The sequence below is a fragment of the Aplidium turbinatum genome, chromosome 17 (assembly GCF_918807975.1).
Source record: "Aplidium turbinatum chromosome 17, kaAplTurb1.1, whole genome shotgun sequence".
Classification (NCBI taxonomy): domain Eukaryota; kingdom Metazoa; phylum Chordata; class Ascidiacea; order Aplousobranchia; family Polyclinidae; genus Aplidium; species Aplidium turbinatum.
The window spans coordinates 7,460,716-7,485,597 of NC_137488.1; the positions used below are offsets into that span (position 1 = coordinate 7,460,716).

Genomic DNA, 24,882 nt, shown 5'->3' on the forward strand with positions numbered 1-24,882 from the left:
TGGCCATGCTAATTTTCTTTTAACATAATCATTTATTTCAGTCTCAAGCATGTTTTAACGTTTGTGTTTTGTTGCTTCTACCTTTTTCTCGACCTTTGCTATGTTGACATGTATTGTTTTCGCCATGAATGTTAGAAATAGAAACAACTGAACTGACTGATGCATTTATAGCAGACTAAATTTTCAAAGCCAAGGCCTTACAAATAATTTTTAATTAATAATTTGTGTAGGTAAAATTATATCATATGTCCTCTTGAAAAGTCTAAACCTGAAATTTTGTGATCAATGACCATGCCTATAGCCTATATATTGAAAAAGTAGGCTAGGCTAATATTAGTATTCAGGCTTTTAGAATTTAGGTATATCACCAGATATTGTTGTTGTGACATAAGTTAAAGTGTTTCATAAGTAGTTTGAACACAATCAAGTTTGTACAAGAAGTCACAATCTCCAAAACTGCATTTAGATTGACTATAACTGGTTTGTTAAAAGTACTGTAGCACCTAATTGAGCCGAGATCTAAAATGGACCTGGATATTGACCAAGAATTGAGGGAAGCTGAACGACAATACATGGATTTTTTGGATGATGGAGTGAGTGGATATGAATTCCACATTTGCATGTGTAGATGTTAAAGTAGATGGAGAATTATTAAACATAAGTTGGCAAATTTTCACTTTTAGGAATTGCACTTGCTTTAGTTAAAAAGAATGGTAAAACCATGGCTACTGACACAATAAAATACCACAGTAATTTTAAGTTTTATTTGGTGATTTACTATTTATTAATATTTGCAATAATCCATATAAAAATACACCTTTCCGAGTCACTACCCAGTTAGTTTAAATAGTTAGCCTATGTATGTATATCTATACTCCTTGATTTAAGGGCATATTTCAAACAATCTGGTCCGTTTTTGAAATGCCTGATCCAAATATAGCCTACTGGTAGTCTTTTCCAAACCAATTACTTTTGAAAATATTTTTATCATATTTTTCAATTGATTGTAGCCTAACAGGATTACGTTCCATAAAATGTAGTTATCTCAATTCAACAATACAGATTTTCACTACTAAATGATGAATGGTCACTGTTATTGCATTAATCACATTGTGTGCATCACGTTGTGTGCATATTGCATTAATCACATTGTTATATTACATTGTGTGCATCTGTAGTACGAGATGACACGCCACTCGCCAGGGTGGTACAATACATAATATTCGTTCACTGTCAAAAGAAGTGGACTATTGGATGGATTGCGTTTGGTTAGGCCTCTACCGTCAGACCTGCATGGCCTTTTGGGTCAGCATAACTCTTTAGGTCGTGCAAGTTCGCCTCTGGCAAGCAAATTTTTGCAGTATTTCAGAGTGACGTCGCCAATCGCCATTTTGTAAACCAAAACTTTTCACCGGCGAATATTTTCACTAGCCAATCAGACTAGTACTGCAACATTTCTACTAGTCCACGCAAATTTTCACTAGCCATTGGCTAGCAGACTAGCATTAACACTTTAGCTGCCAGCGTTTTGAAAAAGTGAGAGGAGTTCTCCTTTTTCTCTGGTTGCCATGGTAATGAAAAAATGGGTTGCCAAACTATTGAAACGCACTTTGAAATTTTGGAGCAAATCAGTGTTGCAATTGATCGTCGAAATGACCATTGCATTTACAAGCGCGCCAGTCAGCAAAACAGTTTTTTTTTTGCATGGAATCAACCTGTTCAGACGTGAAATCAATGTAAAAAAAAAAACGATAGACCGAGTGATTCAACGTATTCAAACATTGAATCAATGTAAATACGAACTGTTAGGCTAATTCGGTTCTTTGAACAAATCGAATGGCTTTTGTAAATATTTCTCAGTTGCAACTTATACCTGATCAGCAAAAGTTCCTTTTTTACACGATTTCAACGTCTGGCGACGATGAAACGATGTAAAAATGACAATTTATGCTGGCCGGTAGCTAGGCTACTGTACGGTAGGCTACCGAAGTTTAACTTAACCAACTAGGCGATTGCAAGCATATTTCCTTTCGATGAAACCTATAGGCTACCACGTTTGGTTTGCCTTTACATTACATTCAAAAGTTTTGTTGACATCATAGCATAGTCATAGCTTATATTCATAAGAAAATGCTTGCTTGGATTTTTTTAGCGACTAGGGTTAGATAGCCTACAGGACTTCTAGCTAGTACCAGTAAGCAGTCTAGTCTAGTGACTTTAAATGAATAGGTAAATTAGTCTAAACCTTAAAAAATAATAGAATATTTCAATTACCTTGCTGCATAAAAAGTAAGCTCTTTTACATGACCTATGTGCATTGATCAATATACTAGTAGCCTGGCATCATTATCCCAGTCTAAGAATTTCTAGACCTCAAAGTCATTGCTGAATTTCAAGCTTTGTTCACACTGATTGGTGTTTTGACTTTTATTTAATTTTAAGAATTTGGCGGGGAAATGGGTTAAAAATCGTTTTTTTTTGGTTTAAAATTGAAGCAACCTGTCAGGCTCCCAGACTGGCAACACATTAGGATTTTTGGGGCATTGTGACATCATGTGACGTTAAATTACATCACAATTGCACGAGCTAACTCGTTTCCAGCAGCAGAACTGTTAAGATCGAACCCTGTTGTTACATTATTTTTTTTTAATAAAAGCATAAAATTTTTGTCGGATACATTTTAGTGTACTGTACAATATCACATATATATGTGAGTTTTTTATATTGGTAAAATACTTTTACTTAGCCCCATTAATTTATTGTTTATTACTTGACGCCTGTCTGTGGTATTGTACAATTTGTTCTCTTTTAAACCTAAACATTTCTTTGTTTTCCAGGTTACTGACCAGGGTGTGTATGCTGAGCTTGTTCGGCAAATGATAGGAAAAAATCAATACAGGATCATTGTTAACATTAATGACTTAAGAAGGAAGAATGAGCAGCGATCAAAAAAGTACAATTTCTGATTTCATGCTATTTTTCAAGTTATTGGAACAGTATGCTTTTTCAAAACTCAAAACTGTATGATATTATGTTCAACTGAATGTTAGACAACTACCACAGTTAATACTATAATTTTGTACATATAGAACTTGTTCTGTTTCTTTCTAACAATTTCAATTTTCTTTCAGATTACTTCAAAACTGTTTTGATGAGCTTGGAGCATTTCAGCGCGCTTTGAAAAGTTATGTCGCCTCTGTCGATACAACTTATGCAAAAAAATTTGAAGAGTTTTTTGTTGGGTTTGAAGGAAGGTACTGTTGTCATTGCTAATGTTTCAGAAAAGATTGCAATATTGGTTCAACCATAGGCAATGAAGTTAAAAAACGTAGTTATGTTGAGAATTAAACAGGATTTTTTTCTCAGTTTGAACTGTTTGATTTGTAGTTTTGGTTCAAAACATGTCACACCACGTACATTGACGTCATCCTACCTTGGAAACATGGTTTGTGTGGAAGGAATTGTCACTAAGTGTTCTCTTGTCAGGCCAAAGGTATGTGTAATTACAAACAAGTAGTGATGTATTGGAGTAACGTTTTGGCCGGATGTTCCAGCAAGTGAATTGCAACTCCCACCATTGGTAATATCTACTTTATATAATCAATGTTCTAACTGAGCACTGCGAGTAGTTGTTGGTAAACTTTTCTTACCAAGCAGTGAAGCGGTAATCCAGCACTCTTAAAGAAAGTGCTTCATGGCAATGCTAAGGATCCTTCAATTTAATATTTATGACCACAGCTTGCACACATGCCTCTGTGGTTGGAAGTTGTTTCGTTACTGCAAACAATATGCTAGCGACAAATGTCACTAAAAATGACATTTATCTAAATTCCAGGTTGTGCGCAGTGTTCATTATTGTCCTACTACAAAAAAGACACTCGATCGCAGATATACAGATTTAACGTCTTCTGTTCCATATCCATCAAGTACAGTTTACCCAACAAAAGATGAAGATAATAATCCTTTAGAAACAGAGTTTGGACTTTCTGTTTACAAAGATCACCAAACACTCACCATACAGGTTTAATTTTGCTGAATTACAGTATAACGAAGTTATTACTAGTGTAGTATAATATATATATTGAGGTCACTGCTATTTTGCATTCATCAAATGCTGGCATTTGCACAACAATCTAACCTCTTAGTGTTATTCATTAAGTAAGTAAGAATCGATTTTATAAGCAAAAAGCTTCAAATTTGACTGGAGGCTGATATGCTAAGCTGTAAATAATGTTGGTATAAGTTAATAGTCGGAGTAGTTGATAAATATAATCTTTGTGTGATTTTGGACTGCTTTTATGCTACTACAGCATTAGCATGCAAATATTGAAGTAGATTTGACACTTGCGCTAAAAATCCGAAGAGCATCTGGTAACGAAACAAGGTTTTGTCCTTTTTTTTATGTGAAATCAGGAGTTTTGCACTGATTTGAGACTCGTTGATCACACTTTAGAAAATTTGCTTCACAATTTCAAAGGTAACCAACATTTCTAAGAGATATGAAGCGCTTCAAAATCAAAATTTTGTCACCCCCAGTCATTAGTCAATATTACAGGTTTGCATACTGGCAAGGCCTATATAGATCACCACAGTTTACACATACTTGAGCACTTGATGTCTTTAGCTAGTTATCTATTCAGCAATTCTTCAATGTTAGGAAATGCCCGAGAAGGCTCCTGCTGGTCAACTTCCCCGTTCCGTTGATATTGTCGCAGACGATGATCTTGTGGACCAGTGCAAGCCTGGTGACCGTGTTCAAGTAATTGGTGCTTACAGGTGCTTGCCTGGAAAGAAAGGAGGACACACTTCTGGTGTATTTAGGTAAATTGAAAACTAATCAGGAGAAAACTCTTTTCTTAATCCACGGACATACTGTGATTCAGATATTTAATTTTGCTGTAAAAAGAGCAAACATGCTGGTTTTAAATAACGGTAATCGTGTTTTTTTCGTGCTCAAGCTTGACTGATGGACCGTACTTAAATCCCACTGAGCAAAACTGGTCTTTTTAATACTTTTCAATACGGTGTTGAATCAATATAGCAAGGATCAATTTTGTAAATTAGGATAATTAATTAGGACTGATATGGATCGTCAAACATAATCTTGTCGAAATAGTCAGTCCAGCTCATAGCAAGCACAACTGTTTACAAAAAGTTGACTTGTTTTGATGATGTGGTCACTTGTTTTTTGATGCAGGACCATTTTGGTAGCGACGCACATCAAGGCTTTAAGCAAAGACGTAGAACCGTTGTTCACTGCAAGTGATATAAGGAAAATTCGAAAGTTTTCACGCCAGCGTAACATTGACGTTTTTGACGCACTGGCAAGATCTTTGGCTCCTTCTATTCACGGTCACGACTACATCAAAAAGGCGGTTTTGTGTATGCTTCTCGGTGGTACCGAAAAAGTAAGTGTTTCAAGAATAATTGTGTTTTTAAACAATTGAACCGTTGAGTGAACTTTAGTGGAGTGTGCTTAGACTTTTTACTGTATTTCCAGAACATGTTGCTTAGTATAACCAATTTTTTTTATGGTTTGATAGGCCTAACAATAATTTAACCAGAAAATAAGTTATTTTTATATTTATTCAACGTTTGCAAAGGTAACAGAAGGACTGACTTCCTGGCTGAAGTATGGATCACCATTCACCAACTTACCAAAGTGGTCAGGTGCAACTAACTCCTGTAAGACGCCTATGAAAGTATCTCCGCTGTGTCCCTGGCTGGCAAGGCACTTATTGTCATACTTAAAAGTGGATACAAAAATGAGCTTCCTAGCCTTTCGGTCTTTAATCTAAATCTTCAAGCACCAGAAGACACATTGGACACGAAAAAACATTTTTTGTTTTTTTTATAGATTCTTGAAAACGGCACTCGACTTCGTGGCGACATCAACGTTTTATTGATTGGCGATCCAAGCACAGCTAAGTCTCAAATGTTGCGCTACGTCTTGCACACTGCTCCTCGCGCCATCACCACGACTGGGCGCGGAACCACAGGTGTAAGTGACTAAACTCTAACAAGTTTACTACAATTTCATTTATTTCAAGTATTTAACGAACCAATAGCGCGTGGGAAATGGCTAAAGTTAATAGAATACGATCTTGAATTGTAGTTTTATTATAAGTTTATTCGACTTCAGTTTTTGCCACAAAAAGATGAGTACCTGGAAATGTATTTTAATCACAGTAGTGGCAACTTAGTTTCATTATCGTACTCTGAACTCAGTCGTGCGGCTTGTAAACCTTAAAGGTTTTGAAGTTACTTTTAGATGCCCATTTTAAAATGTTGCTAGGCTGAAAAAGCATTTCTGTTTATCGGATGAGGTAAGGCCTTGTGGCAGTATATTGAACAGGTTCCAAAATTTTTGAATGTTTCAAACAACGGTTTAAAAACCGTTCGCAATGCAATGATAATCCGTGGTATTCAGTTGTGAACCCTTCGTTGTAGGCCATATAAACGGAAACTGACATTGAATGTTATCACACTTCTCCGCTCCACATTATATCACTTTATCACTTCCTCAGGTTGGCTTAACGGCAGCTGTCACTGCTGATGACGAAACAGGTGAAAGGCGGTTAGAGGCCGGAGCCATGGTGCTTGCTGACAGGGGAGTTGTCTGCATCGACGAGTTCGACAAAATGAGCGATATCGACCGAACTGCTATTCATGAGGTTCACATTAATTGTTATAGAAGCTTAAATTTAAAACCAACATAAATTCACCTCTGTTTTTGCTGAAAACAACATCTCAGTTTTTATTCTTTTTTAGCCTACCAATAGGTAAGCTATTAAGCTTCTATAGTCTGAGCGTAAAGCGTATTGACCTGGAATAAATTGCGACCTTAACAAATTAGGTATCGTTGGAAAGCTTAACTTCTCTAGATTAAGATTTTCACTCTCCTCCAATCAGAAACCCTTGGCAAAAAAAATTATGGCCGTTTTTGAAGCAGCACCTTGCGCCGCTAGTGGCGAAACTGTATTTTTTCTTTTGCACAAGTTTTTAGGCTCATTTTTAACTTTTTTCCATATGTGTATAAGAAAGAGACAACTCACATTTGATAAAATATTATTTACATTTAAATGACGTCACTCTGACGTCATCAAATTAAAATTGCTTATCTATTACTCTCAGCCCATTGATAATTGCAGATCCAATACATTTGTTCTAGAAAATCGTTTTTAGATATAACGGAGCTTCATATAATGATTCAAGGGGGCATTTTGACCCCAGGTCCGGTTTAATGACGAAACTAAACGCTACAAGTGGCGAGAGTATATTATGGGCATTATACAAAAAATGCGAAATTTTTTAAAACTTTACTTCAATAATTATGCCGTGGAGTGTTTTTGTTTTATTATCTATATCCTGCATTGCGGGAAAGCGGACTTGAGCGCTTTGCATCGGTGTACGCCTTCCGACGTACACTTGACCCACGCTGCAGCCGACTGCAAGGTCTGTTTCCGGTTGTCTACTCTACTCATGACTTAAATTTGGTACTACTCGAAATCGATCACTGGGTAGAGGCAATTATCGTAAAGTTTCTTGCCCAGAGAAACAACAGCAAGTGCGGGTGGCTGGAGTCGAACATGCAGGCTCTCGACTGCGAGCCCAACGAGCTAACCACTCGGCCACTGCTGCCAGTGCCCAAGGCGTGTAACTATTGTTCTTGTCGACGGTGAAAATTCGACTCACACTGCTAGTGGATATGCCATGTCTGAGGAGTACAGCTAAACTATCCAGTGGAATCTTTCGGGTAGCCCAAATTTGGGCAATAGGCTACACAAATAATAATATTTATTTGCATCAGACAAAGCTGTCAATATACAAAACAAAGAAATAATACACAAAATGCAAATGCACAAATAACGAACAACAACAACAAAATAATACACAAACTGCAAATGCACAAAATCTCACTAAATAGGCTATCTAATGTTACAAGTTTACAGACAATGGTACGGTAGTGTTGCAAGTTAGAAGAACTGAAAGTATTCAGAACGATAAAAACAATCAGATGACATGGCAGCCATCAAAACTGGATATCAGCATACATAGAATTATTATAATGAAGACGATAATTTGATATACGATGGCAATCGGACCTCATCAGGGAGGCAACAATAGAGTTAGACGATACTTCGCATCTTCCAACAAAAGAAAAAACATATTTCCGAAGTAATGCATCAAATGTTATAATGTTGCACAAGACTTGATGTTCACGTACGCTATAATGTTTAGGCAAATTGTGTATAATTCTAAATGCATTATTGAAGGCAACACGCAGGCGATTAATGTTACGTTGATGATAATTTTCCCACAGGTGACATGCATACATTGGAGTACAATATGAACGGAATAGAACATTTTTAATATCACTGGAGCACTTGTAAAATTTTGATTTTAATTTGTTGGCAGAACAGATCATTTATTGAACCATGATCAAAATGTCGCAATCCTCAGGGCAGTCTTCTTGTACACAACTGAGATTGCAACAAGTTTCCCCACGACACTCTCCACATGCTGTTACACACTTTAAGCCATGTTTTCTGCAGCTGCAAGACATTGCACCACATTAATTTTTTGTTCCTTCTTTGCATTTGCATCGTACAACGTTCAATAGCCATTCTGGTGGCGGATCTAAATTGGCCTTTATTGGCATAACTGCACCTGCTGCGTCAGCTTTCCATCCCCATTGTGCGAGATCCAAGATTTCAGTGTCAAGATGCTTCCACTGACATACCTGAAGCAACAGTTTTATATCAACTTAGATAAATCAAGTCTTGCTGCCATAAAATTTTTGATTTGTAGTACACCACATGTTTATGCTAGTCATATTATAACGCAAGTTGTTTTGCGATAACTTGCATCTTTTCCTTACAGCAGTTTAATAGCGCAATTTGCTGTAATATTTTGAAGTTACCGACAATAAACAATTCTTGAAAAATATCTTCAAGTGGTATAATCTATAGAGCAAAGACGCTTTTATACTAAATGATTACCGGTATTGTGTTACAATACCATTAGGCTACGCACTATTATTTCACCTGCAAATGAAGGAATGAAAACGAATTGCAGCTTCGGTGGGTGGCAATCTATCAGGATGAACAGTGGAAGCTGTTGCAACCATCTGCATGTACTAATTGTACTTGACGTACCGTAGTTGGCCAAGTGAATCGGCAGGTTTTGCACTAAAGCTTAATGGATAAACAAAATATAGTATTACTATCGGTGAATCTCATTCAGACTGGTAGGCTACTCAGCAACATTTTTATTTCTTCTTATTTAATTAACTGTGCACCAATACAGTCCCAGTAACTAACCTTTTCAATAACAAATCTCTTCCAGCATCAGCTATTTGCTCACGTGTAGAATCTAATCTCCCAAATACATCAGCAGATTGTTGAAATTCTTCCTTCTTCAGGTAATTGAACATCTTTAGCTTTCCTAAGCAACAAGACAGATGACATAATTAATCATTGTCACCAAATAATGTGTACATACACTCCATACATTGGCATTCCAAATAAAAGTATTACAATATTAAAATAATATTGAGTGGATTTGGTAATGACTGCCATCTGAATTCTTGCATATCTTTTAAAAGCTGATCAGAAAATGGTAAAAATGTACTTTCAGACAAGCATGGTAAGCAGTTCAGGAATATATAAAACACTGTAACAAACACTAAAACAATGAAAACTATTAATACTACAAAAAGTGCTCAATGCCAAGCAAAAAGGCAAAGCAGAGCGAATTAAATCAAATATAGTTATTACTATCTGAAGCCTTTACAAATTGTTTCACCTAACAGATCATCAGAAGGTCTTATTCAAATAGAATTAACACTAAACGCTATATATAAATGACTGAAAGCAAGATTAAAATTTGCTGCTACCAAAGCTGATTAATTATATTGGTACCTTGTTGATATATTGCAGAAGTTGTATCACATCCACTCCAATCTCCAAGCATGAGCAAACAGCAAGTAATTTTTGACACACCTCATGCACCTTACAACTACTTTCGCTCTCTTCTTTTTCTTTTAGATATTGATAAAGATGACTGTCACCAATGTTTTGTGCCTAGCTGATTAATGTTAATGTCTGATTAAATCCAAGATGTTAAATGAAAGAGAACTCAACTAAAAGAACAACAGAAAACTCAAAAATTTAACATAAGCTAGAGATGATAAGACATGCTGCATGTAAAGAACATTTAGACCTGTTTCCTTTAACTTTCATAATAGCCCAGCATACCGTACTGTACACAATTATAGGCCTAGTGCACCTGTGTATCGCCTGCTGCCCGGTACCGTATGTAACGTTTTGACTTCTGTTGCAAACCAAATTAAATGAATAACCTGACACAACTTACGGTACCGATAATGATGTTCTTGCAAATAGTTCCCAAAACAAATTAAACTACGGTAGGCTTGCCTGGTACGGTACTCAGTTCTGTGATATTTAGGCTAGTACTGCAGCCAGTGCAGAGTGGTAGATCAAGAATCTTTGCTGTCCCAAACCTACTCAGTACTGCCTAGTTACTTACAAACCTCATGGCTATTTTTTTTTCTTTTTGCGCAACGCTCAGAGTTCAAGATGGATACCACTACATGGCTAATAAGCTGGCCAGTGCAGTGGTCACCGGAGCAACTTCGACTGCCAGAATTTTACTCGGCTTGCTGTTTCTGCTGAAAACATAGCTAGATTAGCTGCGCCACTAGCGGCGCAAGGTGTTGCTTAAAAAACGGCCACAACTTTTTTTGCCAAGTTGGTTGGAGGAGAGTGATAATCCTAAACTAGAGGAATTAAGCTTTTCAACGATACCAAATTTGTTAAGGTCGCAATTTATTCCAGGCGGCCTATATTTTCGCATTTTACGCTCAGACTACTACTGTACTTACACCTTTTTGAAAACTTTTATACCGTTTTTAATAGATTTTGAAACAATGTATTATGTTAAGACTGTGTGCATTGCATTTTTTTATTGTTGTTTTCCGCTAATGCATTAATTAGAGCTTATATACAGTATACATAAACAATAAATACTATTAATACTACAAAATGTGCTCAATGCCGAATACAAAAGCCAAGCAGAGCAAATTACTTCAAATATAGTTACTACTTTCTAAAACCTCTAACAGCCTGTTTCACCCTAAAAGGGTGATCATCAGAAGGTCTTTATTCAAATAGCATAATATAGAATTCTGTTTGAATAAGAACCTTCTGATGAACCCCCTGTTAGGGTGAAACAGGCTGTAGAGGTTTTAGAAAGTAGTAACTATATTTGATACATATAATATATATACTTAATCGCTATCTGCGCTTGCAGCAGATTGCGCATCAAGATGGGTTATCTGTTTCCATGAGTCACGGTTTTTAGCTAGCTTGCCCAGTGTCGTCAAATTGAGTTCGGTCCATGCCTGAATGTTGTCACGTCATCGCCTTGGTGGTTTGCCTCTTTGTCTCTTTCCGTTAACTTTACCTTCCATTAGAGCTTAAATGTTGGTTATTTCCAGGTCATGGAACAAGGAAGAGTTACAGTAGCAAAGGCCGGGATCCATGCAAAGCTGAATGCTCGTTGCAGCGTACTTGCTGCAGCCAATCCTGTATATGGAAGGGTCAGTTCGTTTCACGTTTATTGAAAAACGTTTTTCACAAAATAAAAAATGCAAAGTTTTTCATATTATCGGTGTCGTACAATTTATATTATTTCTTAGCAAACAATGACGTTTTTTATTAATAAAGCACTGAGTTTTCGTAGATTAGCTAACTTTTCGCTTGTTGTTCTTCAGTATGACCAGTACAAGCCCCCGATGGATAATATCGGGATGCAAGACTCTCTTCTTTCCCGTTTCGATCTTCTATTTATCGTCCTGGACCAAATGGAGCCGGAGAACGACCGACGTATATCCGATCACGTGCTTAGAATCCACCAATACCGTTCTCCGAACGAGCAAGATGGCGACCGTAAGTTGGTTTCTTTGAACAATTCTGACGCTTACTATGTAATTTTTTTTCTTTAACTGTAACAAGAATTGCGATGTATAGTTGCTCACAGAACCTTTTCTAATTGCTTGTAACATCCACTTGACTAGTAATTGTGTTGGTTGCAGCTTTACCTACTGTCATTGGGGCTGACAGTCTATCCACCGAGAACCCGGATGCCACCGACCAGGACAAGGACGACACCCCTGTTTTTGAAAAGCACAATAATCTTTTACACGGAGACAAACCTGGCAGAAAAGGAATGAGGTATTGCACGATATTGTCACATCGCTTGTTCGAGCTTTCGGTCGAAATGAAATTGCTGACAATTACGTAAAATTATTTTCTTATACATTTCAGGCTAGTCAGCATGGCGTTTGTTAAGAAGTACATCCATGTAGCAAGGGTCATCAAGCCTGTTTTATCTCAAGAAGCTGCGAGTTGCATTGCGGAGGAATACGCTAAGCTTCGTTGTCAAGATCAAGAAAACAGTGACATTGCGCGGGTAATAAACTTGTTTCAAAGCAACTGCATAGGCTGCTGTATGTGGGGTTTAAAGTTTTTCCATTTGTCAGTATATCTGTTGGTTCTTTCATAATAACCAAGTCAGCATCGACAATAAAAGAAAGCTTAAATAATACATTGAATTAATAGACAATCTTTTGTGTATTTAAAGTATTCTTGACAATGTCTCACATAACTTGAACATAATGCCCATTCACCTTCGGTAATACAGTGTCAGCATAAGAATTAGTTTTCTCACAGTTAAATAATTTCTGGCAGTAATCACAAACTTTATTGAATTTTTTTAAAGGCAGAAGACATTTTGAAAAGCTTCCTCATTATGGCTATATGTTAAACCTTTTTTAAATTGCAGAACTAAATGTTTAAGCTGATGAATTGTTATTGATTATACAGTTTGGTTTGCATTACTCTATGCTCAGCCATCATTTCTACTTTCATGAATGTCATCATCGCATCAAACAACTTTTTTTCAGACCACTCCTGTAACCGCCCGTACCTTGGAAACTCTTATTCGTTTAGCCACAGCTCATGCCAAAGCAAGGCTCTCACGAACCGTGACCCTTCACGATGCCGAAGTTGCTATCGAGCTTGTTCAGTTTGCTTACTTCCATAAGGTGAGTTGTTGTCTGCGTTCTGTCTTGAAAGATTTACTTATTTTCTGTTCGCATCCGGTTCGTTTTGAAAATCAAATTGTAAAATAAAAGACTCGAATTAGAGAATTTATCAGTCACAAACACTGAACGCATGTTGTTTATTAACAGTTTGCTTGAACGACTCGTCAGAATTACGACACTAGAGATAGACGACATGTATCTTAAATCGTCATGTTGAGTGTTGAAGTGTAAATTAATGTGCATAGGTGGAAGAGAGAGCCAAGAAACGCCACCACGACGTGGAGAGTGAAGATGAGAGCCAGGAGTCCACAGAAAACGGAGAAACGCGAAAGAAAAGACCGTAAGAATCTCCTAGGCCCTTTCAAGTTGACACCACTCTGTCTTCACCATTTTAAATGTGAAACGTAGCTGGACAATGCTGTTTGTCGATATCGTAGCTGCTGCGCAAAACACGATACTAATTTTTTGACGCGTTATTTAAATTACAAGAAAGTAAATTGATAACGACAATGACTTTAATCTTTCAATTAAGAGGCAATTGAAGTAAGTGTTTGATGTTCTCAGGAAACGAGACCATCGGAAAAAAGCCCCTGGTGATTCTGAAGATCCATATGATTTTGATTCTGCGGAAGAAGACATTCCTGAAGGCAAGTTGAGGCTCATTTACTTGGCTCAAATTCTCAGAACCGTGTTTAAAATCACACCGTCAACAGTTAGTATTCTGCAACCCCTCATAATTGTTTTGTATATCCAGTTGGAAGTCCTGCGCCGAAAACTCCCCAAGCGGATTCGCAGACCGAACCTCCAAAAGATGATTCACAGAAAGAGACTCCCGCTGTTTCGAAGGAACGTCTTGCTAAATTCCGAGGGGCGGTCCACAGCAAATTCAAAGCCGCACACAAACAAAGCTTATCTGTCGCTGAGGTATATTGTTGGTTTATCACAGACCAGAGATATTCAACCTCGATACATTTATTGTCCTGCAGTTTGACTTCTTAAAATGCCAAACTGATATGCAGTATTAATTGTTGCTTGTTTTACAATAACTCTATCATCAGTTAAAGTGATTGAAGCTCTCTTTCATTGCTAGGAAAGGCTTTTGGCAAAACCATTAAAACTAATGTGGAGATTCGGTGGAAATGTTTCTGTAGTCTTTTGTGCTTGTCTTGCAAATCACTTTCTACAACTCTCAACCCTTCAACCTACAAAGTTTTTTTTATTAAGTATTGGGCTTGAGAGACTGCTCAATGCTCATATATCACATGTCACACTCGGGTTGGTATCACGCCTGTCTTACTGCGTGATATACATTGACAAAAACGTCATATGAGAGATGAAGAGAAAACACGAAATTTGCTTATGATTTTTGCTCAACCCTTTTCATTTTTTATTTTTCAGATCGTTGATTGGGCCAACATTCAATCTTTGAGCCAACCTTTTAGTAAATCTGAAGCCGATGCTTGCCTGTTGCAAATGATGGAAGACAATCAAGTAATGGTATCGGATGACATCGTTTTCCTCATTTAACTATCTCTTGACTGCCATCGAAGGATAACTGGTGTTACCTGCGACAGTGAACGCAAATCTGTACAAGAAATGGACGCTCCATTAAAGGAACGAAATTGAAGTTATTTTTGGAAGTGATTTTTAGACTTCCTTTATTCCGTTGGTCTCTCTTGGAAAGCGTCTACTTATTTTTCACTTGTACACTCAATGTATATTTTCGACTGTGTTTTTCGTTAAAATACCAAATACATGCGTCAGCGCACCACTTAAGTTTTCTTTTGTGAAAAACATGATCGAGTTTTTTCTTGGTTATTTAATCGGAATGCTGAAACTACTGAAAAGTTAGCACGACTTTCGAGGAAGAGTGGGATGCGAAGCTCTCTATTTGAAAGTAGCTCAACAGAGTTGCCAGGTGCTTAAATTTTCTCCTAATTCTCAACAGGACAAATTTTGCATAACCACACACGACTTATCCAAAGTAACTTCTTGCGAAAGAAGTTCACGAGAACAAAGTGATGTAGTCTACAGCTAGAGGAGCTTGTCTCTACATCATATAGGTCCGATTTTGATGTCGCGTTTGTACATAACTTACGAAAATCGTTGCGAACCATGCACCCCTATTTGAAAACGCAGTTGCCTCTTGTATGCGCTTGAGCTACTCTTCCATTTTGCAGCGCCTTGTTGATAGAAAAGTTTACAGACAGCAACACTTAAGCGGAAACTTCACACAGTAAACCTTGGTGCTTAGGGGTTACGTCAGTGATTCTTAAACTTTTTGTGATGTAAATCTGATAATTTTTTAGTTTGCGCGGATCCTCTTTGTGGAACAGTCTGAAAAACCTTCTAAAATTGACATAAATAGGCAACAAAATGTATGTTTTAAATTTATATTCCGAATTAAAATCGCTTGAGATGGGGTGAGTAAATATCGATACTTCTCTTATTCAAAAGAGACTAGTGATGTCGCCCTCTTCCACCGGTATTTTCAGGATTGCAGCATAGGATTGAGTCCTTCGGCTGGCCTGGCAAACTGCCCGCATTCCCATTTAAACCAACTCAGTATTTTGTTGAGCAACCAAATGATGAAAAGATGTTTTTTTCCGATTCCACCGAACAGGTATCCTCTGAAGAATTAAAAAAATTTCTAAGTCAGACGAGTTGCTCCCGTTTCAGAACCAAAGACTTTATAACTCGTTTATTTCAGCTTTTCTTTTGTATGTCTACTGGAAAAATCTCAAATAAAATTAATAAAGATTATTATTAAAAATTGAATGAGGCTGTTCACCGGGCATTTAGTTGAATAAAATGATACACGTCCTCCAAGATTGACAAAAGGTCGAAATAAAAGCAGGTTAACACCTCATACCGCTTGTGATAGTTCAACTTAGTTTGCACCAGAAGAACATATATCATATTATTTAAAGATTATTATTTGTTGGTATTTCTGCCATAACGTCTACCTACCATGATGCAACAGCTAGTAAAGCAGAAAAACTGCTTTCACGCCGTAAATCACGAAACGATGCAATCTGCGGGTGACATTTTTTTGTTTTGCAACAGCTCATCTGCCCAAGCGGTGCGAAAATCTCCAGACCAAACTGAGATGGCAAATGGAAAGGACTGCAGCAGATGAAACCCACTCGAGATCCAGCAATAAAGTTAGTTGATCTTTGAGAGCAGGAGCTATTTCAATTCCATCGGTTTTCTTTGTTTGGGAAAATTTATTTTACATTTGAATTTTTACGAACCCTCAAAGCTGCTCCGCTGATCTCCAAGGGGTTCACGCTTCACATACCCCTGGTATACCCCTGTAAGAACTCTTGCTCTTTAAGTATGTGAAACTTCCAAGACGATTTCGCAGTCGGAGAAAGAAGATTCTGAAAATCACTCCTTGTCTTCTCCAAGATAGCCCTATGTTTCACAAGCAACCAACACTTTGTGAAACAAGCTTATCAAATACTGCACCAAAATTACTAGAAATTTCTGCGTCTTAAAACGTTTCATCATTCCACAGCTAAAACTAACGTAAGGACAGCGGTTCAAGCGGCAGCGGTGAAGTATAAAAACTTTAATAGTATCATGTACAACAATATCACATTATAACGATATTTGTATATGTAAAATACGTGCTGTACGTTTTTCACAAGTAGCCACACTGCAGCAAAATTCATGAAGTTAAACTGATATTTTAATAAAAATCGGCAACGAAATTCAAAAATCTTCACTTTTCTGTTTTTAAAAATCAATCTACTCTTAAACCTTCATGCCCGAATGCTAGTACAAATTTCTGAAAACAGAACACAAGAGCAAATACCAATCAGGTCTGAGAACCAGTAACTAACATATACAACTGCTTTATTGCATGCACATATGGACAGTAACAATAGACGACAATCAAAATGACAAACGCTTTCCATTAACGAACGAAAAAAAATGAATGAAAAACATTCTACACTTGCAACACATTTTCGATTTAATTGAGATCAGGTGAAATCTCGACAGAATGAGTAGATCGAAAAATTGTTGATACAGTAGATACGTCCAGCATATCAGTCTTTTTTACACTGATTCAACATCTGTAAACAGAATTTGGACTGATTAGACAGATGGGTGAAGAGCCCATCTCATTATATTGAACTCACAATCTAAACGTTGCAGTTTGCGACACTTTACATTCAGAGCACGGAACCATAATGGCAAGATTAATAGCAACGTATAAGGTTTGGCTGTTGCTCAAAAGTTCGGCGTTTCAAACACGACTTCTACTTTTCACATTGTTTTCAAGATAAAACTTGTAATCGATAGATAATGACCAAAGGCAAAAACACTATCACAGACTTTAGAACGAGCGTTTTTGAAGTGTAACTCAGCCAACAAATTTGTTTTTCTTATATTGATTCAACGTCTGGAAAAAATGTACGGATTTCGCTAGTTGTGAGACGCACAAAACGAAAATTTACGGCTTGGCACAATCAGCCTTGAAACTATTAAATAAGGATCTCTAGAATGAGCTTGCAAACGTATCCAACAAGGAGGTCTCAGACCTGTGCTTCTTGACGTATGATGGTCGTGGAACCTCAACAGCAAAATTCGTTATTTTTACGTCGCCTGCAGACGATGAATCAATGTAAAAATGACCGATTTTGCTGTCTGGGACAGAACTGATGTTTCAAAGCTACTAATTCAGTTACATCTTTGATAACATTACTCAGGAATACACAATTCCATTCATGAAAATGCTATTTGTCTTCCTCTTGGTCACATCAATGCCCTACCCGGTTTGGCAGCACTGGCTTGCTCCATTATCAAAGAATCAAATGCAGTGTGTTTGAAAATAAGACATACAAAAATATTTCAACAATTACAAACAGTAAAATCATTAAACTAAACTTTAATTTGCTTGACAAAGGTGGTTCGTTATAGCACGCCATTTCTATTAGACATCAACTTACAATTACCATACAAGCATATCTATTGATATTGTTTACACAAGTTATTACGTACGTACGATAATTGTCTATCACTTATGAGTACATAGCAATGCGCTTGAAACTTAATTGTAAACCAGGCCACAAATTCATATGCATATTAAACAGGTGAAATGGCCAGAAGCAACACATGTCATAGGAAGTTATTACTTCTTAGCATTGTCTTGCATTTAAATTTTAAATGAAAGCAATACATAATTGTGACAAAATAAATGACCCAAAAGGCCCATACATGCTGGAGCAAAAGACAATGCATTAAAATGTAATTTTTTATTAATGTTTGTAGAATTGAAACTATCCAGTGTTGTTGACATTAAAGTTATCAAGTCGTAACGCAAACTTTTAATAAGGCACGATACCTACAACAGTTGTTCGATGGATTTACGTAAGTAAAAATATTGTATCAACGTCCAAATACGTGTATGCGTCACTAACAATAAGAATGTGCTGAGATACTTTTGACATAATCTTAATTTTCTTGATTTAAGATGATGACAAGTGTGATAAGATAAAAAACATGGTGGTAGCAGACCAGAGTAAACGAGACTTTGATTGATAGATAACATAAATTATGGAGAAAGCGAAACAGATTTCGGACGCAATTATATTCTTAAACAGAACTAATCATAACACGTTAAAAGTATAAAACAGATTTTTTAAAATAGGTTCATTACAAAAGATGTAATTAATGTAGAGAGAAACGTTTAAGTCTTGGTGCCTGTTGAACAATCCATAGTCATTGCGTTATATTACAGTAGCTAAATCGTTTATCATGCTAATCACTTAGGATATTAGGGTTCTACAACTAAATAGAAACGTAAATATTATTTAGGTTTACACAAAACTGGTTTTGCAAGCAGCAGTACTAGCTACAGTTTCAAACATAGCGATTTTCAGTGTAGTAAGAACATTAATTGTGAAAGTAGCACAAGACCCAGCCAGCAAGTCCTTTATTACATTGATTTAACGTCAGCAGACTTTGAATCAATTCTACAAAAAAGCTGATTTGCTGAAAAGCAACGTTTGAGAATACAATTCAGAGCAGGGTTGCCAGATTAGTTACATTAAGGCCAAATTTTACTAGTTTGGCAATATGTAGTTAAATTTTTAAAGACAATAATTGAATAACAGCAATTTTTGTGCCTGCATAAACTTCTATACGGGGAGACGTTAGATCAGTGCTCTTAATTCGGGTATACTGCATATCCAAGTCCCAAGTGCATACCGGATCACAGATGGGGTATAGAACTGAGAAAGGGTATACAGATTACTTCTGGGCTTTTAATAAGAAACAACGTAATGTTTTGGCGTTTTTGCAAATTTTTGCTCGCTCAATCATATTTATCAAGCCAACCAGTTGCATGAGGCCCTTGTGCTTTCAGCAGTGGATTATGAACAAAGAGTTTTGGGTGTGCCCCTCAATAACTAAGAAAAAAATTAATCATTTTTTACAACTCAACGAGCCACCTCCTGCTAGTTTACATTTTAGCAAATTTTTTAAGTGCAAATTAACATTTTCATTTGTGAAGAATACAAAGTTTTTGAAAAATTGTTCAAGATATACAACGAGAAAAAAAATTGAAAAGCACTGCGTTAGGTACTTGAGCTGTGATGCAACTGTTTTGTTTTATCGCAATTATGAGCGTATCAATTAGCATATGCAAACTTATTTGAAAAATTGACCATAAATTGCATCTGGTCACCCTGGCTCAGTGTTTTTGTGAAAGCAGCATATATGCCACAAACTATGCATGGATTATGAAACCCACATTACGTAGAACACATTTCAGTGCTTTTTCCAGCAAAAATGCTATGGGCACCTCTACTCATGGTATTGATGTGGTACTGAACTAGAGAGAAACAAACATTCAACACATTTGAGTGGCAAAAATCGATACCCTTCAAAACATATTCATTGTTCAACGCAACCTGTCTCCTGTGCACAAACTTAATAGATTTGTAGCAGCCAGGATCTGTGACAGGTTATACCGAGAGGTACAATAATCAATATTGCCCCTTTAAGAAGACACTATGCATTTCGAACTAAGTTAAAGTATCTTGTAAAAAGATAACAGAAGATTAAATTAGTATGAAAACTAAGTTTTTCATTCTTTTGGTGTGTGATCCTATCTTGTCCTGGTGGTGACTAATAAATGTTAATGAAGTGCAATGAGGCAAATGCACTAACTTCTTCAATTTCCGCAACAAAACACTTAGAAATATTTACAGCAGTGCCGTAGATTTTAAAGCTTATATACACAAGAGTTCTTACTGTGGTGAATAAAGAAGCTACTATTGAAAGCGTATATGATTAAAAACACAATAAGCCACAACAAAATTTGGTGGACATTGAGCGTCCAGGTTGTCGAACAATCATCTCATGATTAGCAAATTATGTTCATTTCATGAAAACACAAAATGCTGACAAAGTGATAACTTGTTCATCGACATGACATGGCAAATAGTAAAACTTGTCAACTTTTTGCTGCGTCGCAGATGTTCGCATTAACTTTGAAGTGATTCTGCCAAGACAGCCTTGGGAATAAACGTAGGAAAATCGTCCCATAATTAAAATTTGATAGAAGAAACACTCTTCAGACTTCCTCGACAGATGCCTCATCATTTGGAAGGTCATCCAATGGAGGATGCTGGAATAAATCCGATTGAAAGTTCATCTTAATGCGATTGACCACGCAAGAAGGCAGAGGGACGTGCATGTCTTCTTTGAGAACTCCCCAGCACCACCTCACAAATTGGCAATATGCTATGTATCGATACTTCCTGTGTTAAAAAAACATGTACCATAACAAAACAGACACATCACTAGACAATGAGATAAAAAATTAGCTTACAAGGTTGTTTTTAGTTGCGAGTTTTATCAAAACAAAATTTACACATACATGCGTTCTGTCACTATTTTACGAGAAATAATCCTTCACACCCCTAGAGCAGTTTTAATATCAATCATATAATGCCCATGCCAGGAGGCAATAAAACTATAATATTACCATAGGCTAGTTGTTTATCTTTTGTCTGACATTAAGCAAATATTCTGATAAATGGTGAAATATATACATGTAGTTCGCACTTACTCGAATTCTTCATTGACCGCCGGTGCACCGTTTTCCTGCTTATGGTGATAGTATGCCACTTGGAGTACCCAGTGATTGAGGCACACAGCACTGAATCCAGGGTGGTCGGTGATACAAACTAAATCGGCATTGACTAAATCCATTTTGGCACGAATTTCAGGAACATCACAGCAACAGACACATTCATGCATTTTCGACATATCATGGCACCGTGTACATGTGCACCTGTTGAAACATATGCTGCTACTGATACAAGTCTTAAACAGCTCTTAAATTGTGTCGGTTTCATGTCGACATTTTAACATGGTTTTTCGTTAAGCCAATGTATGTATATTTTAAATGTTATTTTAATCAATTTAAGACAAGTTTCCACAAACGAATATACAACTAATTTTTGATAAATTCGGTTTTTGCACAGAGGATAATCGCACCATATTCAAGGATTATGAACCATCGCTAACTCTTTGTTTCAAGTGCCAGTATGGATAATAATCTAGGATTCTAGTCGAATAGATACAAAAGCTGGTCAAATAATCATGCAATTGACCAGAGTTATCTGAATAAATTTTCTCACCATTCAGGACAAGAGTTTCCACTCTGCTCATCATCGAGACTATCTGCTAGGGCAGACTTTTTTGTAGGTCGGCTGCGTTTTCGCTTCGAGGGAAGAGGACATTCTATCTTTACCACGTTTGATTTCGTGGCAGATTTTTGAGAACTAGAAGAGTTGGTTGCAGCAAGCAACACTGCTCCATTGGTAGGGCAGGCTCCATTACTTTCTCTTTTTAAAGTGTCTTGTAACCATGGCCCCATAGCTTCAATATGTCGAGCACTGCTGTTGTGCCGCCGCATTCTTTCGTGGGCCTTGGCCCATCGCCAAAATCCAGTCGTAGCATATATCGTGGCACTTTTCTTTAGTGGATATCTAGTTCCGGGTTTATCACTAAACTTAGGTTTATCAAGCATGTTGTTGAAATGGCGACATGCAAAGCAGTATACTCTATCATAAGAAATTGAATATTCAAGCCAGGGAAAACGGTTGAACCAATTTGCACAAAATGACCGCGATCGTGTGGCTCCAATAGCTGTTCTTGGATAAGCTTCCAGTCGCGGTTGGGTAGGTCCTTCATCGACAGTTTTTGAAATATCAGCAGGCACTGTGTAATACTCAACATCTTCCACCTGGTACGAATAATAAAGTACATAGATTACCACACCAACAATACGTTTATTCAAACAATGTACTGTAGGTTCGGGCAATGCCAAACTTCTCCATGCCATATTCAAGTTCCGTTACACAAATATACTCCTCAAACAATGTACATTATACTGCATATATATACTGATAAATTCATAAATTAATTAATACCACCTTATAAACAAGAAATTAATAAACAAATAACTAATCTTATAATCTATATTTCTGACACTGAAATCCATATCAAAGCTAAGATGGATCAATTACAATTGTGCCAATGATAGTTGTAAATGAATGTAATTAATCACACATTTTCATGAAATTGAGACTTTTTGTTATTATATAATTCTAATTATAAAAAAATTTGATTCAAATTGCAATTATCAGAAGATTAGATAAGTTGCATGCATCATATCAGTACTTTTGTTGAGCAGTTAGTTGAGGTTCAAAAGGGACTTCTAAATTGCAACCTAATTTTTATCCGGAATGGTCTGTTTCAGAGAAATCCCGATTTGGAAAAAGCTTTTTTTGGAGATTTTTTTAAAATCCAACGACGCCTTCTGTTTATTTAGAGAATTTTGCATTTTATTTTACAAATTTGTTTCTTTTGCATTCCGACAAAGAAAAATAAATTGAATTGATATTTAGCAAAAAATAAAAAAACAATTTAATTTATTTTTGAAAACTAAGTTTCAACAAAAATGTAGTGCATCAAAATGAAGTTCATGTGCAAGTTTGTTCCGCAAATCCCTTTAAGATAAACGAAAACTTGCCCAGAGAAATTCTCAAATTTCAGCAAGTTAAAAAAACTCTAACTTTATTAGTCATATTCAAAAAGATATAAAAAATAGCATTATAAACAGCCTTTGCATATAAGAATAGCCATTGCGTTTTAAAAACATATGATATAACCAAAAAAAAATTTTTTTTAGCCAAGAAAATAAATTGGGCAGTAAATGGTTAAACAAGAGTACTGATGAAGCCGTTTTCATGGTGGCGAAAGCCCTACACAAATTTAATTTTGTAAATTTAGAAGAAAATTTTATTGGTGAATACAATAATGCTCATACCTGTAATGCAGAAGTGATGTTTTCCAACTTATCATCCATATCTTCAACTACTTCATCGTTATCATTTGGTGCTACACCAGCGTCATCGTTGACCACACATTGCAGCATTTTCTCTGCTTTACCATTGATTAATTCTGGAGAGCTGCTTTCTTCTGACTTTAATCCAGTTGAAGTATCTCCAGCAAGAACGCCTTCAGCTAATTCTTTATCATTAGAGGTATCAGAAGCATCAAGAGGAAAATTAATAGCCACATCCATTGAATTGACTTACAGTAGTTGTTCAATAGGCTAGAAGAGTTGTTCAATAGGCTAGAAAAGAATAGGCTAAATGTTCTAAATGTAACCACCTACAAAATACACCATTGCCAATTTTGTAAATATAACACCAACAACTACACTAACTGACACAAATACACATCTTCATTTACATGCTAAGTTGTCGCATGTCAAGTGGTCTGACAATCCTCAATTTTTGGGCAAAAATTGATGTGGATGGATCAGTTGAAAAAGATGTAACCTACAAAATTAAGTTCATTTTAGCACAAACTACACTATATTCAATCAGTGCAGCAAGCGAACCAAGACAGGAAATATTCCTAAATAGCTCATTTTCCTAACTTTGCCCCCTTAGACATGAAGCTTCTAATCTATGGACAAATTCCCTAAAAAATGAGAGCAGTTCCCTTCCCTGCCCTGATTTTGCTAATTTTCTAACAGTGTTGCCAAACTTCAAAAAAAAATAAAAATTTCCCATAACATTTCCATTGACCCGTGTTTTGAAAAACAAAAAAGGATTTTTTAACTTTGTGACTTGCCATCATCTTTTAATAAAGGTTTTGCTACTAAAACAGATGGCGTTTTAGTTCTTGAAAAAGTTTGTTCTTTCATTCTCAAATCTCCACTTTAAAACTCTGTTTTGTGATAAAATTTCGTACAAAAATAAAACTGAGACAACTCATATCTAACATGATAATAGTTCAACATCATGCCAAAAACAACTTCCTCAGATGCTTAGTTGGGTCGACAAAGGGATTCAAAGCCTCAACGTCCATCAGCGCCCTTGTTCACGTAGGCTTCTCCAGTTTGGTGCCGCAGCAGGCCAGCATGCAAGAAGTATTGACACCACACTTAGCAGCGACGTTATGGGCGAAATCACTCGATGCCTGAGCTCACCTCCGCAAACTTGTAACCATCGCTTTCAGGCATTATTTCACCAAAGATACGCAGAGAACTTCACCAAACAACTCAGATTAATGGCAAAAATAGCCTAAATGAGTGCCACCTTTTTCTCCGTAGGCCTACTACGGTACCGTACCGAAGATGTTTGCCCATTTTCCTTTTGTTGCTGTATTTCTTTCCACAATTTCATTTCTTCTGCATTCTGACAAAGAAAAATAAA

At 36.6% G+C, this 24,882-nt stretch overlaps 2 protein-coding genes across 2 annotated transcripts; one reads left to right on the top strand and one right to left on the bottom strand.

Annotated features, from left to right (window-relative positions):
- On the top strand, window positions 1-14,905 carry LOC145787008 (DNA replication licensing factor MCM3-like). Its single transcript, XM_082598761.1, has 18 exons — window positions 1-593; window positions 2,838-2,953; window positions 3,132-3,254; window positions 3,388-3,493; window positions 3,836-4,021; window positions 4,658-4,821; window positions 5,198-5,408; window positions 5,858-6,001; window positions 6,528-6,674; window positions 11,522-11,623; window positions 11,798-11,972; window positions 12,119-12,257; window positions 12,351-12,495; window positions 12,989-13,129; window positions 13,375-13,469; window positions 13,694-13,776; window positions 13,884-14,053; window positions 14,528-14,905. The coding sequence occupies exons 1-18, from the start codon at window positions 525-527 to the stop codon at window positions 14,654-14,656; spliced, it is 2,445 nt and encodes an 814-aa protein (XP_082454887.1). The 5' UTR covers window positions 1-524; the 3' UTR covers window positions 14,657-14,905.
- Window positions 14,906-20,647: 5,742 nt separating this feature from the next.
- On the bottom strand, window positions 20,648-23,741 carry LOC145786141 (uncharacterized). The gene is made up of 5 exons (XM_082597794.1): window positions 23,484-23,741; window positions 22,165-22,397; window positions 21,790-22,122; window positions 21,216-21,440; window positions 20,648-20,904 (listed from the first exon to the last, which is right to left on the bottom strand). The coding sequence occupies exons 1-5, from the start codon at window positions 23,739-23,741 to the stop codon at window positions 20,718-20,720; spliced, it is 1,236 nt and encodes a 411-aa protein (XP_082453920.1). The 3' UTR covers window positions 20,648-20,717.
- Between the last annotated feature and the right edge of the window lie 1,141 nt (window positions 23,742-24,882).